General features: G+C 50.8%; 1 protein-coding gene across 1 annotated transcript; it reads right to left on the reverse strand.

Moving 5' to 3' along the window:
- Positions 1–277: 277 nt before the first annotated feature.
- LOC119092140 (lysosome membrane protein 2) lies at positions 278–16574 on the reverse strand. Its single transcript, XM_037215117.1, has 10 exons — positions 16458–16574; positions 16030–16132; positions 11738–11889; positions 10186–10401; positions 9009–9220; positions 4865–5043; positions 4451–4569; positions 2018–2143; positions 1278–1439; positions 278–990 (listed from the first exon to the last, which is right to left on the reverse strand). The coding sequence occupies exons 1-10, from the start codon at positions 16572–16574 to the stop codon at positions 985–987; spliced, it is 1392 nt and encodes a 463-aa protein (XP_037071012.1). The 3' UTR covers positions 278–984.
- Between the last annotated feature and the right edge of the window lie 1525 nt (positions 16575–18099).

The raw sequence follows: 18099 nt of genomic DNA on the forward strand, positions 1-18099 counted from the left end.
GCTTAGCTACCTGGACGGAATATCTCATTTAGTTTTTTTTTAATTTCGCCCTTAAAGCACCCCCTTGTGGTCTTGACGCAACCGCGCATTCGCAACGTCGTGACTGCGAACGAAAACATATATCATTCTTCGTCGTGCCAGAGCACATTGGATGGCCACACGCCCAATGACGGCGGCTCTTGCAGGATTTGTCGTGATAGGGCATATTGGATGGCCACACGCCCAACAACGGCGGCTTCTGCAGGATAGAGTAGCACAGTATACAACAAACGCAAGCTCACGGTCCTTGTCATATGCCTTTATGTCACAGACACGACATGGGCGTGCTGGTACAAGTGCGTCATCATATACTGTCTTCATCGGTAGCTATGTAACATGTGTTTCGGTTCATTGCCCCTACGCTCCGAGTGTACTGGTCTACATGGCGCGACCAGTGCGCGCCTCGCCGGTGGCAGGGTCTGCGCCGCGCCTCGAAGACAACAACCGGACGGACATGCTCAGACTCAAGCCAACAGTAGGCTTGACGCCTTCCTCCGCGGTCAGACGAACGCCACTCTCTCCCAAAATAAAAACAGCATGCGTCGATTCGCATGATGAGTGATGCAGTGTCACAGTGTGCAACGAGGAGCGACACGTCACGTGTTGCTGCCGTGGGCAGGCAGGCTACCGGCGGCTGCGAGCTCGGACTCACACAGCCGCTGCTGGCGACCGTGGCCGCGCCGCCCCCGGCGACCGCGGTCACAGCCTCGCCGATGACAGGCGACGGGCGACGAGCGGGCATTGCCGCCGTCCTCACGTGGCATCAGACTTAGCACGCCCCAACATGGCGCTAGCGTCGGCACTCATCCCCAGCGCTGCCCGCCAGGCCGTCTTTTACAGCACTCGTGCGTGCGTTGGGCCGAGCTGCATCGATGACGCCTTGTCTGTGTGGACTCTTCATCTTGCGACATTGACGATGAGTAGACTAGAAAACGATGCCCCATTTCACACCTGCAATCGACAGTGGACAAAGCGTGTATCAGAACGTCTCTATCCCTCGATCATCGCCGTGGGCAAATCAAGCTACCTCTCGGGGCCTAACTGCAAGGCAGGGGACTTGTCCAATAAGGGAATCAAATGCTGTCGAACTATGCCCTCGATCAAACCACGCCAAGTCATATTACATTTTACAATATGATGCGGTTAGGAAATGGCATACCGGTTGGCACCTACGGCTCCCATCTGAACCTCACCGCTACCGCTCCTCGCGCCTGTGCGGCAATTCCAGTCCGACTCACCGTCGTGAGTCTTGAGCGGTTTCTGTACCAGAGAGCCACTGAAATCAGCATCATGACAATGCCGACCGAGATGAGCACCCACTGGGCGGCCTTCAGCAGCTTCAGCGGCAGCTTCAGCTGGTGATCGAAGTCGTCGGCGCCCTTCTGGTCGATCGTGGCAGTCTAGTGCAAGGACAGAACAGGGTCACGCGAGGGCGTGGGATTTCTGGTCGCCAGAAGACGTGGAGCAGCGCCCCCCAGTCCTTCTCTTTAACACCGATAGCGCATCTCCGAATCCAAGGGGCGAAATGTTAAAGCTCGGTGTGTGGCGCTTGTGCACAGCCCGTAGGCCAGGGGGCACGCTAACGCTGAAATGATGCACAGCACCTTCGCGTTTAGTACTGAATGTTTTTCACTCGCGTTCCGGCTGATTGTCAGTGAAGTCGCGTCCCGGCTGCTTGTCAGTGAATCCTCGACCCGGCTGATCGTCAGTGACCCCGCGTCCCGACTGACTCTCAGTGACCCCGCGTCCCGGCTGATTGTCAGTGACCCCGTGTGCGTCCCGGCTGATTGTCAGTGAACTCGTGTCCCGGCTGATCGTCAGTGAACCCTTGCCTCTGCTGATCATCAGTGACCCCGCGTCCCGGCTGATCGTCAGTGACCCCGCGTCCCGGCTGATTATCTCTGACCCCGCGTGCGTCCCCGCTGATTGTCAGTGAACTCGTGTCCCGGCTGATTGGGCAGTCTGCAGACCTGCTCACCTCATTCGTGTAAATGAGCGGGAACAGGATCTCCGGTATATGTTCCAAACCGTGCACTTTGGGGTATTGCTTCAACTGCAGATTGATCTGGATCTTCTTGCCACCGTTCAAGGCCAATCCAGTCATCTGAAACGAATTTTGCACGGTACGTGTCCGCCATTCAGTGACACCACGCGTCTCCGCACGCACAAACTCTGCACGACTATGACAGCAGAGGACAAAAACGTGACGTCACACGAAGAAGCAGTCGGTGCCGGCGGCGTCGTGTATGAACGTTGGTCGGCCGAGCGTGCCGTGGTTCGCTGCTTGGTTGATTAGCGTGCTCGCTCCACTGCTCAAGCGTTGCCAACAGCACAAGCACGTTCGAGCATGTGAGCAAAACATTGGGCTGGGCGATAGCGACTTTGACATAACAAACGACATGTAAAATTTACTAGTTCTGAGTCATTTTTCATTCATTCATTTTTGTTCAGCAGTTCAAAGGTTCATTTTCGGGCAGCGGGTCGTGCAATTCCCTTCCCCTGGTGACAAGGCTCCCAGGATTACCAAATGCTATTGCAATAAGTGCCTTTTATGGAACATTTCTTGCGTTCCGGCTTTCTTCAACGCCATCCAACGCGTCTTATGTATATTTGCTGGGAGGGAACATTTAAACACCGCTCTGGAGACCTGTGTTTGCAACCTCGTAGGGAGCCTCCCTCGGCGACCAGTGCTACGATCGTCGATATATTTGACATACTTGACATCCGCGACCGCCTCTCGCAGCCGACGGAAATCCCGCTCTGCGGCCGGTAGGAGGTCGCCTCCTTAGCCCTCTCCGGGCTTACCGCCTTTTGAACGTGTGGTTCTGGTTATCCGACTGTGCCGTGGGTTTAACGTGCAACGCCCCCCCCCCCCCCCGTGCCCAGACGTGGTCGCGATGAACTGCCAAGGGGCGACCGTGCCCCGCGGCCACTGCAACCGTCAAGTGGCCTTTAACACCATTAGCGCCTGAGTGATTAGCGGGCTGCCGTATCAGCGAGGGGAGTAGCCGCAGCGGTCGGATGGCGAGCACACCACAGCGGTCGGCTGGCAGGCATACCACAGCGGTCAGCTGACGAGCACACCACAGCAGTCGGCTGGCGAGCACACCACAGCGGTCGGCTGGCAAGCACACCACAGCGGTCAGCCGGAGAGCACACCACAGAGGTCAGCTGACGAGCACACCACAGCGGTCGGCTGGCAAGCACACCACAGCGGTCAGCCGGAGAGCACGTCACAGCGGTCAGCTGACGAGCACACCATAGCGGTCAGCTGACGAGCACACCACAGCGGTCGGCTGGCCAGCACACCACAGCGGTCAGCTGGCGAGCACATCACAGCGGTCGGCTAGCGAGCACACCACAGCGGTCAGCTGACGAGCACACCACAGCGGTCGGCTGGCCAGCACACCACAGCGGTCGGCTGGCCGGCACACCACAGCGGTCAGCTGGCGAGCACATCACAGCGGTCGGCTAGCGAGCACACCACAGCGGTCAGCCGGCGAGCACACCACAGCGGTCAGCCAGCGAGCACACCACAGCGGTCAGCCGGCGAGCACACCACAGCGGACAGCCGGCGAGCACACCGCAGCGGTCAGCTGGCGCCGGACGTAACGGGCGGGACGATGCGACGTCCCTACGGTGCCCTGTCAACGGTGGCTTTATGCCCTAAGAAATCAACCACGCCTCTTCTGATGTTACCCGGCTGATTATGGTGCGAATGTTTGGTAGACCCGTGCTACTGGCATAGAGGTACACTCGCTGTTGTGCACATGCATTGCGATAACTTGTGTATCTACATCACGTGCAGTAGCAAGTCTCCGACCTGATGATGTTTACCTGTCACGGGCGATTTGACTTCAAGGATTATGTCCACTTATGAGAATCGTACTGATCCGTAATGCACACATACATAACAATATAATGTTATAAATGCATGTATATATATATATATATATATATATATATATATATATATATATATATATATATACATATATATATACACGTAGCGGTCAGCTGACGAGCACACCACAGCGGTCTCTCTCTCTCTCTCTCTCTCTCTCTCTCTCTCTCTCTCTCTCTCTCTCTCTCTCTCTCTCTCTCTCTCTCTCTCTCTCTCTCTCTCTCTCTCTCTCTCTCTCTCTCTCTCTCTCTCTCTCTCTCTCTCTCTCTCCTCTCTCTCTCTCCTCTCTCTCTCTCTCTCTTCTCTCTCTCTATCTCTCTCTCTCTCTCTCTCTCTCTCTCTCTCTCTCTCTCTCTCTCTCTCTCTCTCTCCTTCTCTCTCTCCTCTCTCTCTCTCTCTCTCTTCTCTCTCTCTCTCTCTCTCTCTCTCTCTCTCTCTCTCTCTCTCTCTCTCTCTCTCTAAATTTTTCCAAGAATCCCCAGAGAAAGGACATCACACCCCACTCACGGGCTCGATGTCGATGAATGTCTCGTGTCGGACTTTGTCCGGAGACATTCCGATGACTGCATCAACATATGACTGGTCTCCGTTGTAGAAATGTGGGGTGGAGGCTACGATCGGTGCACCTGGCCGAAAAGGAGACACAGGGCTGGGGAGAGTCTCCAATGGCCGAGACGGAGACACAGGGCTGGGGTGAGTCTCCAGCAGCCGAAACGAAGAGACAGGACTGAGGTTAGTCACCAATGTCACAGCGATTGCATCACCTCGAAATATCCGCGCAGCCAATAAATGCGTGCCACGCCTCGATACATCTCCATAACAAGACGACGATGAACCAAATAGGTCCGCTCCTTCTCATTGGAGACATGCTCTGTTGGAGCTTCAATGGGCAGCCACCGATCGTTTCAGCATCCGACTTACCGTACTGGCAAGGACTGAGCGACAAGACTCCCGCCTTCAGACAATTGCCAGCGGGGATGCAGAAGCACTGGTTGTCCTTGTTGACAGCCGGGTCCTCCAGCACCTCACGGGGCGGCACGAACCGGCGACCGGTGATGCCGAAGTACTCGACGTCCTTTTCATAATCCAGATAAATCGACCTAGCGGGCGATAAGGTGGGCGGGAGAGGGAGGGGAGGGGGTTAGCCCGCTGGGAGCTGTGCCGGGCCAGTCGGAACTCGCCGTTTGAAGGAAGGGTTCCACCTTTGGGGTCAGTCTTATAACAGTGTCACTGCAGCGCTGTCAGTACATAATTAGGGCATCAATTTTAATTAATTTCGAGTCCAAATAACACTATAGATGCCTTGTAACAGCGCTACCCTTCCTTCCTGCAGTCGCGACCACCGTCGTCATCACAACTACAATTCGCACCTTTACTGGCGCGAAAAAAGAACGTTTGTGATTGGTCCAGTGAGCAAGGGCTTGTTAGCGAGGAGCACATTGGTTGAAGTCTGAACCAGTGCGTCACATAGATCATGTGATGCTCCCATTATCACTGCCAGTGTGCCTCGAAGAGAGCCACTGTGTTAAACGCATAGGAGGGAAAATCATAGCCATAGTATAACGTTTCGTTGAATTCACGGGATAATAACCTCATATTTGCACATTGTCTCTTAGAAGTGTTTCCAGCTTTCGTAGCATTTGTTACAGAAACCTTTTGACATCTTAGTAAGCGGCAAACACTACATAATACACACGTTGGAAAAGCAGGGCAAGCAAAATTTATTACCTCCATAGTGGTGGGCAGGGAGTCAAATAAGATTTTTCCCGCATGGTCGGCTATTTCAGATAGAAATCCTGAGCTAATCAGGATTTCCAGAAAGCTGGTTTTGCTGATTAAAGCGAACGCGTCTGATGTAACGAGTGAACGTACACAAAAACGTGGGTTACTTACTCCCTTTAAAGGGAGTATCCCACCTTTTTGTCAGGATACCCATTGAAAGGGAGTGTTCCCGCCGCCCTATAACGGACGTATAAATTACAGCCTCCAGCATAAGCTGATGTTCTTCAGGCTGAATATATCGACCGATTTACCAAAGAGGACACGATTTGCAAACTGCTTCTCACTTCTACTTAACGTAAATCCCACTCATGGCCCATCAATAAACACCTGCTGATGTTGTGAAACGGATACGAATAGGTTGCCCAGACCATGGGCGTAAGAACAGGAAAGACGCACGGCCTGGTGACTGCAACGCCGGGCGTCGAGACTGTTATTGCTATGACTTGCGAGCACGCATGTTCAACACCACATTACGTACTTTTCTTATCAGTAATCAGCTCTGACAGGATCTTGAGCATTATAAGACGAACATGGGCTAGCCATGTTAATACAAATTATGAACCCCATATCATCTGCAATCTACAGCCAGGGAGAACTCAATATCTCTGAAGAAGACAGAAAAACATGGAACTGGAGTCTATGTGAAAACAATCGAACTGCCTGCGGTAATCAGGGATGTTGTTGCGTCAGTTAGGGTCCCTGTGCTGATCCGGGGCTAACTACGCGGATCAGAAGGCCTCCCGTATCAGGGATGGGGACAATGTGATATGATATATCCCTCTAATGACCTCTAGATCCACCAGGAGATCCCGCCCCATGCCACCAGAATGATAGCCAGAAGACACTTCGCGATGGGACGGAATGGCCCTTCAGCCCTTCACCGGAAACGGTTCTGTACCCCTGGTGTTCTACTCAAGAGGCCCCTTGCCCGGAAGTGAATAAGGGGTTTCACTATTGTTGGGAAGAGTGGGACTCTCATTATTGTTGAAAAGCACGGGTCGAAATGAATTAAGCAAACGAGCAGTCATACCATGTTTGCCTGAGAACGTTCATTTTATTTTAGAATGTATTACTGAAACCAATTTCATCAAAAGCCCTGAACATGCCCGCCGCAACCTCGAGAACAAGGACAAGGATGATCTGGGTTGCAACTTCCGTAAAACCGATAAGTTTCGGCCACTGCAAGTGCCCCCAGACGGTGGGCGCCGTGTTAATTTGTCTTCTGGACAAAAAAATAGCTGCGGAAACACGAAACATAGAGATTTTACTTTCACTCTTCCAGTTCATCCACCAGATTCTAGCCCTCTTTGCAGTGCTTTAGGGGCCAACCCGTTCTTTTCATCAATCTAAAATTTGCACACGTGAAATATGCCCTCAGACTACCTTTTAAATACAAGATCTGATGTCATGAAGCGTCCAAGGATACTTTCTCAGAAGCGTCATAATTTTCGTCCACTGACGGGCCACGGCTAAATGTTAGCTACTGGGTTAACGCTCCGCGGACTATGGAGACTGCAACGCCTGGTGTCGAGGTTTTTGTTGCTAAAACTTGCGAGCGAGCATGTTGCAAAAATGCGTTACCTGAATTGCATCACCAATCGATTCTGACTGAACAGTGAACATTTTCAGACAAACATGGCTTGGCCATGTTAATACACCATGTTGACCGCTCGATTTGCAATCAAATTTTCGTCTTCAAATTTGGATCAAACAAATCGATCTACAATCTGCCTTCGCGATGTCCTCTATGTCTGTAGAACCCAGATAAAAATTTGACAGAGCTTCTGAATTCTATCGGTGTAGAAAGAGTCAGCTAACCATTGTAAATTAAGAGCGCCGGTGATTTCTTCCATGCAGTCGTTCAACGCCTGATATCTGCAGCTTATTAACCTCAAAATGCAAACAGAATAGAGCTCGCGGTAGCTTCTGGTCTCTGTTCTGGTTACAAGGTAAAAAATAAAACGAAGAAAACTATGCCACTCGTTAACAAGTAAGCTATATCCGAGGATTGGGGGGGGGGGGGGGGCGTGGGACACCATAAGATGGGCTTTTGTCAACCCTGTGTTCCCTCTTGGCAAGGCTCTGGCTACGTCCCTGCCTTCACACAAAAGCGGATCAAGTTGCGTGCATTGCATGATGGACAATGAAGTGTCCGTTGGGCCCATCCATACCTAAGGCAGGCAGCTTCCCGGAGGCTATTTTTCTGCGATGTTGTGGCATACGGGAAGATAATTCGGGAAAAATACTGTTGCAGGTGTCCAACACATGTTTCATGCACCATGTAGAAGAGATGCTGATCCAAAAATATGCGACAAAGTAGCCACACGATCAGCTCGCAGTCAGTCATGCGGGAGACATCCAGGCCAGGGCAGTGACCACCGACGGCAGACAGGAGCAGGGCCCAGATAAGGAACATATGACAGATGGGCCTTATTATGTGGCTTGATTCTTAAAAGAAAATCTCCAATTTTATGGATTTTGTAACATTGTTTCTAGCAATTTCAAGCCCCCCGACTTTGTTTCCGCTTTAAATGCTGCGACAAGTCTAATTTCTTGAAAAGCAGACAGCGAAATGAAGGCGCATGAAAAACCTGGCGCACTGCGAGCCATCGATCCACTTTCAAAATTATCACCGGCCTATATCTATGCCGTATTTTGGCATCTACACTGTGGAGGCAAACGCTTCCTTAATGACCCAAAATACCTACCCGCTCGTGGAATTTCGTCCCCCCCCAGGAAAGACAATGCTAAAATGGACGAATGATCTAGGGGAGCTGGATAGCCTTATTTCACAAATGACAGATGAGTCGAGTAGGCAAGATTGTGCACCAGTGATAAGCAGCTCTAGATGCATCATACATCATAGCATAGCGGCTATGACATTTGAATAAAGAGCGATAACAATCTCCATCTCTACTCCCCCCCCCCCCCGCCACCCGGTCATCGGGCCCGCTTTCCAGAAAAAGTTCCTGAAGTACACCCTGAGCTTGCCGCCCCCCACAACTTTTTGAGACGTTCCTACGCCTATGGCCCAGGCTACCGCAAACGGATTATAACGCAATGCAAATCGTGAGACAACAGACACCATTCCCACATTGGATTTCATTTGGGATGCCGTAGTGTCCCGTCATGTGTGGTAAGAGCTGAGTTTTGTTGTCCCACTCACACTTCGCACGTGGACATAAGGAAACCACACACACAAGCAAGCACACCCATATACTTCCCCCGCACGCACTCAAATAGACTCGCCAGGTTGTATAATGACTGCAACACTCTCACCCACCTGCACAGATCCTTGTTGAAGATGAAGACTCTCTGGACGTCGTCCGTGTGAGGGGGGTAGGTGATGCCGTCGGTGCCGTTGATCTCGTTGCAGTATGGGGTGCCCCAGTAGCTTAACTTGGGGCTGTTTTGGTATGACTGGATGTAGGTGAAGTGGTTGATGTCATTTTTGCCGGTGAGTACTGTGTACGGGCCGTCTATGGTGTTGTTGAACTGGAATCAGGCGGTCGGCGAAAGTTAGAAGAGTTCTTTGCCTAGTCTTTTTTGGTGGGTTTCCGCTAGCGGACATACCTGAGGATCGCGTACGCATAAACACGGGCGCTCTCGGAAAACACGGGCCTGTCGAATTGAGCCATAGCTTTGCAATTGAGCCATAACTTTGCTTAACAGGCAAGCAATTGAGCCATAACTTTGATTAACTTGACGCGGGACCGTACAAAAGTCCTTGATCCCTTTCACTCTGAGGTTTATTTCACCGAGGTGGGAAAACACGTGCATTTCATGACGATTTTCAGAACGCCTGTCGAATCATTTCTGCTAGCCTTGTATATTGTATAGGCCATTACTCCAGTGGATATTGGATGCGCCCTAAATCTGAATATATTACTTCGTTACACATATCACTGACTTTTTCAGCGCTCACTAATACCCTAGCAGTCCAAAACGCTATTGGATGCAGCACTTCGTGCAATGCGTTCTAGTGTGAATAGTGGCAGCTGCTGTTGGCTTTGAGTCCTTACAGTTCGCTCGACACGGAAACGAAAGTTTGACATTTTGCAACAAGTAGTGATAGCTTAGCGATCTGGTTTGCAAAAAGTCGACCGATGGTTTTGATTGTTTGGTCATGCACGTCCCAGAAACATAACCGGCTAGCTTTATTCAGATTTAGGCCAGACAGGCCAGCTATATGCACACCGAAGGGTTGCTATGGCCACGGAACCAAGTTGATTTCTAAGTCCTCGCTTTTGGTAATACGCACTCCATTAAATAAATGCAATTTGTCGCTTTCACACCTCCCGACAGCGTTACTCCCAACTGAAAGCTCAATTTAGGCCAGAAGGATACCGTAACCCGATGAGCCGACCCCCGTTGAAATAAAAAGGTTTAGGGAGGGAAGCAGGACTCTGCATGCCGTTGTTTGCCATCCCACTGCGCCGAGGCGCCCGCCAATCACTTACCGCGTAGAGCCTGAACAATCCATCACTGTAGCTGGGCGGCAGGAGCTGGGGTAAAGCTGACGCCACGAAGGCGAACAGCGGGTCGTCCACGCCTGACATCAGCAGCTCGCCTGCCTTGTACGCCATGAAGCTCTGGCCTCGCTCCTTGGAATTGATGATGTTGTACAACAAATTCCGAAGCGCCGGGGGCTGAGAATCGCCCATCGTAGCCACGACCTGCCGGACGGCGGCGCGACGGTCACAGGTGCAGGCAGGGGACATCGGCGCCGGCGCCTCCGCGGATCGGTGAGCGCCAGCGCTCGCGGACGGTGACGGAGCCGGTCCGTGCGGCACCTCCGTTCAGCTGAACGAGGTAGACTCGCTGCGAATGTTTCTTCTGTCCAAGTGTTGAAAGTAGTGGGTGGGGGGGGGGGGGGCGGGGGGCGTTGTATGCCGAGGTCCTCCCCAACACTGGGTCAAATCATCCAACAACGCTGAGAATACTTTAAGCTGCCGAACGGCATTTTTGGAAAACATGATCCTTTCACTGTCAAGCCCATTCCGAAAGATAATATTTTCAAGTCATTATTCTACTGGTAAAGTGTAGCATCGTCACCCACCGGTTCCAGCCGCAATCAGCCACAGGTCCAAAAAAGCGCTCATGTGTGCCAGGCAAGCACGGGAACAAAGCCAAGCTTCTGGGTTCGAAGCCGAATTCAAAGCCAAGACAATGACGAAAAGCCGAGATCGAAGCCGTAGATAGTGTCTTCGATGTCTAAAGTTTCGGCGCCGAGGCTGAAGCCAGAAGCTTGGTATCATTAGAACGTGAAACCGACTTAAAAGTCAGTGGCTTCAACAATGCACACGTGAAGCCGAATGCAAAGTCAGCGACTTCGAACTGGTGTGCATATGTTGTGATTGTATGGTGTGCAGCGTAGCGTGTGTAGCATACAAAGTGTATGCGATCGGAAAACGTCATCGGGGTTTTGAAAAGTGATTGAGACAGCGTGTCAGCACTACGGATGAAATATTTTTCGAGTTATCATCCTCGTTTTTTGTGTTATTATGTGCATGACGTTTTGCGCAATAAGTTCCTCCGCCGTCGTCAGGTATTCGTCGGTCCCGTGATTGAACAGCCGGTTTTTTTTGTTTAAAGCCATGTTTGCATCGCAGCCACGAAAAATTGTGCGGCATATTTACGCGACATGAGGGCAAGACTCCCTTTTGTGACGTAGTCACAATTGCCGGGAAGAAGCCGAAGTCGAAGCCAAACTCAGCTCTTCAAAACAACACAAATTTTAAGTCGAAGCCAAAGCAAACCATTTCAAATGGTATAAAGCCAAAACTGCATACGAATGCGACCGTGGAAAATACTTCAAGTCGAAGCCAAAGACCGTGGTGAAAGCTGCGCCTTTGCGTAGCCAGAGCTGAAGTCGAATCCAACTTTGTCCTCATGTCCGGTGCCAGGTCAGTGTGTGAGGAACAATCCACCAAATCCATGACTACTCCAAATCCGGACATACCACCTGGACACGGGCACAGAAAGGCATGCGCTGGCGAGCGTTTCACTCACCAGCATGGGAGCGTTGATGGTGACGATGGTCGTGTCCTCGCTCAGGCCCTCTCCGGACGTAGCGCTATCGAACTCGTAAGTGATGATCTCGTTGTACGTCAGCTGGGTTCCGTCTTGAGACCAGATCAGGTTTCCACGCCTGCCTATTTTCTCTGGGAAAGGAGGCACAGGACTCAGTCATGATGCTACAAACTTCGAAGTAAAAACCTTGCTGAGAGATTTCCAGTGTCATACACAACTGTACTTGAGCAGCTTTAACTGGCTTTTGTGCTACCGACAGCTCTATGGTTGCACAGCAAGTTAAGGGGTAGCGAGTGTTAGCTGAACATTGTGTAGTTATTTTAAAAAAATGAAGTTGCAGTTCCACTGTAGGTTATAAGGTAACGCACAACAAACCACCAAACTTTATGCAATACGGTAGCATCTCTTCAGTGACTTACTTCTTTCAGATGCCGTGCTATTTTCCGGCGCATTCATCAAAAACCTGGTTTTTTACAACGTGGACACCTTGAATGTGCAAGAAACCTACAAAGATTGTACATTTTATCTACAGTTCACAGCATGTTTTGTATCAGTGCCCCTTCCACCAGTCGTTCCCAAGCATATCTTACTGCAAAGGCCTCCAAATAGAGTAATTCCAGCTCCAGCCGACCGCGTTTTTTGCCGAATTATTATCAAAGTTTCACGCATTTCTGTAAATCAGTCACCGACTGATAGCCACGGCCACGGTCAAAAACTAATTACCCACACGTGGTTTCTGTGACGCGAAGCTATGCACCTAGCCGCTCTCGATGCTATCTAACATCCCGCAGGGATGTGGAAGTCAACTGTTGGCTTTAACGCTGCATGGTTTGAGTGTCCTGTTCTGCGATTTCACTAGATGCGTAACGTTTCCAGCATTTACACCTTGTTTCGGCAGACAAATACTCGCCGAATCCGAACGGCCTTAAAAAATCGTATATTTCGAACGCGGATGCTCGGTTCTAGCACATAACAAGTGGCTGTCGACGCCGGACCGGCCTCAGGTCATTGCAACCGGCCGGCCGCCGTGCGTACCAACTATAGTAGTTTTGATCGATAATTTGTTCGTTCTGACAACTGATTCTGAATCTAGCTGTCAAAATTACCTGATACCTAATTCTAACAACGAAGGCCGTCGAATATCAGTTTTTACCCATATTGAGGTATGTTAACCCTCGCCCTGGTTGGGGTCTGCCACCTCACTCGCAAAGTTCTCTGATGATGTCTCTCGGCGGTGTTATGTGATCGCGCTCAAATGGTCGGAAGCCAATTGGACATTAATTGTTCGTGTCTTGGCATAAAAGGATACCTCTAGCTTTTTTGGTTTTCCAGCAATGACGTACTTTAGGAACAATACGGCGATCTACGGCAGGCGCGGGCGGCGAGCGGCAACCAATGAATCCAACGATCGCGCGCGGCGAGCCGACGCTGTCGCATGAACGGAACCGTACGTCATGAAAACACTCTTAAAAGGCAGAGGAAGGCACACATCGACACGTTTAAAACTGAACATAAAACATTTCTGCGTAAGTTTTATGTCACTGCATCGCGCTTGTTCGTAATTATGGGCATGTAAAGCTGAAAAGTGCGATTTTGGGAAAAAACGACTTTTACGTGGCGTAATACGGTCATCATTCACTTCGCAACATAAAATCTACATAAATCATAAAAGCTCGTTGACACCAATCCACTGTTTTCTTCCGCGACGGCATGTCGTTCTTAGTTTGAAAACGGAAGGGGAGGGGTTTGCATCGACTCTCCTATCAGTCTGCTTCATGAAAAGGGCGAATAAAGGTGACGGTTAAAGACAGCCAGCCTTCAGTATGCTTGGCGGCACTGGTTAAGCGAAGTCATCACGCAAACGTTGCAATTCGACAGCAGTATGAGAAACTCGGCGTAATATCCCGTCGATTATGTCGTCGTTTAGCCCGATGACATCGTGTGTAACCAATGTCACCTGGTGGTTGAAATGGAATGCATAATACTAAACAGAATATATATATATATATATATATATATATATATATACATATATATATACATATATGTGAAGCAAGAGAGACATTATAACTTACTTATACATTATACTTATATACTTAGACATTATATATATGTATGTATATATGCCATGATGCGTGCGTGCGTGCGTGCGTACGTGCGTGCGTGTGTGTGTGTGTGTGTGTGTGTGTATACTCTGTTTCAGCACGAATCCACTTCGGGCGCAAGTACGCTGTCGCAGATATCCAAAATCTGCCTTTCCCCCGTTGGAGCTTAGGGTTCGGAGCGACTTACCAGAAGCCCTGGATGTCACTATTGTTCACGTCGTTGTGTTCTATCGTTTGGTTACCTCAAGGACGCTGACCTCACCATTGGCCGTTCAATCTCGCCGGCTGCTGATCATAGTCGGTCAACACACGGACCGAGCGATAGTGGAGCTGTGACCGCGATTGCCCCAGACACCCGCATTATGTGGCGATACTCGCATGCGTCACATGCGTCACCTATGTCATGAACTGCTGCACTACCCACATGCGTCGTATATGTAACATAGTGAGCAATTCTTACACGCGTCGTATATGTCACTTATGTCGCCTAATGTCGCAAAACCTATATGCGTGGCATGGCATATATCACCGACGTCACATAGTGCCGCGATACCCGCATGCGTCGCATACGTCCTATAGTGCCGCGACACTCACGAGCGTCACATACGTCACCTGCATGGCGTATTGCCGCGATGCTCATATCCGTCACATACGTAGCACAGCGTCACGGTCACCTTTGTCGGCGCGTAATGACTGAGTGGTTAGAGCCTGGGACTCCCACGTGGGAGCTCGGGTTCGAATGCCGGTTGCGAGCTCAATGCAGAACACAAGTCAAAGGCATCGCAAGCGGCGACGAGCTCAGAACCCGCAGGTCACCCACGGCTTTGTAGGCGTCAGCTGGCGGCGATACACATCGTGGCGACGTACGTGGAGGCTAACCGTTTTTATAGTGCTGTAGTGGACTGACAACAGAGGAGAACTTGCTTCGTGCTACGCAAGTGCTTCCATGCCCGTTGACTGTTCTTGCAAACGTTTTGTAGATGGACGCTGTGCGTGCATTGGCTGTGCCCTGCCTGCGCCCAGACACACCCAAGCGTGCCTGGCGGCGGTTGTTGTGTGACCTCCGCCATCGTAACTGGCGCTAGACTTAAGAGAAGTTCAGAAGATTGTGTACATCAATCGACGGAGGCCGAAGCTTTACAACCTGCTGCTCGGAAGCTAGATTGCAAAATTTTGGCTTAAAGTTCAACCATATGTGGCAGTTTGAGCAGCGACATGACACTGTTTCCATCTACTTGACCCAACGGAGGTACCGCCGAATCCAGCCGACTCTCGTTGTCATTGTAGATTTACGATGCACTCAGTTGCTGGGGCTACATAATGCCCCCTGCCTCTCACCATGGCAGGCCTAGGGCGCCGAGGAACATCAAATCCTATACCTCTGTTTTCCCAGAGTAGAAAATAGACTGATAGTGCAGCCATCAAGATTCCGCTGCTTCATCAGCACCCCTCCCAGTCGACTGATTTACCCTTTTCATATAAAATTAAATATGCCAGTGGCTGGTTTTAACCGGTCGAAGGTGGGCAATCTCTATTTTTGTATTGTATTTTGTTCAACACAGGCGACTCTGTCGCCGAACGAACAATAGCCTGTTTCTCAATTGTATCCAGCCAAAGCCACACACAAATTCATGTCTGAATATTAGCATACACTGGTCCTTTAAGTAGCACTCTTAAGCAACATTTGTATGTGCTGAAAGATCGTGTAAATATCCGCAGCACGGTTGTGAAAACGAATTTATCCAAGCTTTCACACTGGGGTTGCGTCGTTCATGGGAACATTTATCTTTCCAAAGGCTGCAAAGATATGACTTTCGACTTAACCGTCGAAGGCACGGCGGTTAAGCACACAACAAAGTCATCGAAGCAATCTGAATGAGTGTTAGTCTAGCATAGTATACCTATATATATATATATATATATATATATATATATATATATATATATATAGTATATGTGTATATATATGTATATATATATATGTATATATATAGGTATAAATATATACATATATACATAAATATGCGTATATATTTGCCTATGCACTTCCAAAATACACAACGAACCGCACACCTCAATGCAAAACGTCACGTAGCACTTACTTGTAGGAGAACGGCCCCACTTCTTCCACTATGGGCTTTGAGCCGTTGTCTCTGACATCGTCACCGTTTGTAACATTGAACACGATGAACTGCATGTAGACGTCGATCTGGGATGTAGGTGATTGCCACGGGTCGAAACTTTCGGAGTCCGTCGTCAGTACCATTTGCTGGAATAGATAACCAGGCGTTTACCAAGACATTGGATCATTTCACGTCCTTTCGAAGGGCGGTTGGTGCACCATCAAACCTAGCGTTTGTGTGCTATTCTGATCCAATCACAAATGATGAAATTGGGGCTGATGTTTTTTCAAAATATCCGTAAGGGACGAGCACTCACCGCGAACTATCTAGCGTCGGTTACACCGAACATTCAAGACAGTGTTGTCACATACAGACCCGGAGCTGTCCCCTTATCCCCCCGAGGAGAGCACACACGACAGGCGCAGCACACACACATATACACAATCGAGCTGCCGCCCATCGAATGCGCACCTCTTCAATCATGTTGTCGATGATGGTGGGGAAGCCGTACCAGCCGAGCACACAGCCCAACACCAGCAGGCCCAGGCCGACGCCCAGCACGATGCCGTACTTAAGACCGGGCTGCATGGTGGACGGGGGACGGCACTGGAGTCTGGGCTGGTGGCTGCGGCGTGCCGCGGGCGGCGGGCGGATGGCGGCGGTGCTGCGGCCGACGCCAGACGAGCAGTGCAGGGCCCCCGCCGCCGCTGCTGCTCGCTATCGTTCTTATCAGGCGGCCGCCGGGTGCGCCCGGAGAGGACGGGCGGAGGTCATGGTCTTGGGTGGGCCTTCTGAAAATTGTGTGGGCGCGTGTACCCCCGACTGCCGCGTTTGCTTCGCTGCCTTCCGCAGCGTACAGGAAACGCTTCGTCTGTCAAGTTCACACCCGGTGTGATGGGGAAGACATTTCATTTAACTGGTAGCGCCGACTGCACGCGTGATCCACGGCTTACATCCAGATATTAAGTCATTTCGTGTTCTCGAACAATCAGGCGGGGACAAACGATGCTGCCAATTCACGTTTATACCGTGTAGATGTTTTTGATTACGGCCATTGTGGGCTCTGCCTGCCGAGTGCTGCTGAGCCGGTTTTGCACTGGGTATGGGTACGTTGGTTGTATTAGTCAACGAAGTGTGTATGCGTTCAAATATAATGTCCTCAAAGCATGAGAACAGGAAACTCAAACAGGCACGAGCCATCAACCCCATCTATAATGAATACAATAGAGATCAGGTACACAATTAATGTCGCCCCATCTGAGCGACGCAGCATTCCGCCCAATGGCGAAAGCGCCATTGGGCGAAACGCGGGTGGGAGTGGGTCACGTGCTGCCTGCCGCACCTTGACAGGCCACAGTGATCAGAGGGGCCTGCCCCCCCACACAGCAATGATCGGTCGTCTCGCGCCCCGCTGCACCGTAACAGGTCGCGGTGATCAGAGGGTGTGCCCCTCCACACAGCAATGATCGGCCGTCTCGCGCGTGTGTGGCCCGTGGACAGCACACATAGCGTCACAGCCTTTCGCCTGGCCCTGTGTGAGTCAGACGGTCACATGCCTAACGCCGCTACTGACACCAAGTTTGCATCCAACCCTCTTGTGCCAGCGAAGCTGACGCTTCCTTCACGGAGGGAGGACTGCGTGGCTGGTGAGAAGTCCCTTGCTGAGAACTGTAGAGAGCTGTGTGACGTACCTCAGGTGCAAGTCGGCAGGGCAATCAGCCACCTCAGGCATAAGGACCCTCCTGACATGGAGAGATGCACCACAGTGTAACCTTCTTACCAGCCTAGTCGAGCGCGGTAAACGTTTTAAAGTGTACTGCACACGGGGACAGCGTGCATCAGGAGCCGTTAAAACCTGGGGGCTTCTCAAGGAATTAGTTAAAACGAGGTGTAGGTAATCTCATTTTCGCCTGTATGAAGCGAATGACCGTGGGAAGCGCCGATTCTGAAATGCCTACCAGGGCGAGTCGAGACATTTACACAAACTGTGAATGATCTAGTTGCAGCGCCACTCACAGAATGGGCAGCTCACACCAGTGGCGCTCTTGGACCCGCCCGTGTGTGCTGCCTAGCGTTCGTTCGACACATGTTCCAGCACTCTCGATCGGAACAT

The sequence above is a fragment of the Pollicipes pollicipes genome, unplaced genomic scaffold, assembly GCF_011947565.3.
Source record: "Pollicipes pollicipes isolate AB1234 unplaced genomic scaffold, Ppol_2.1 Scaffold_3447;HRSCAF=4054_pilon_pilon_pilon, whole genome shotgun sequence".
Lineage (NCBI taxonomy): Eukaryota > Metazoa > Arthropoda > Thecostraca > Pollicipedomorpha > Pollicipedidae > Pollicipes > Pollicipes pollicipes.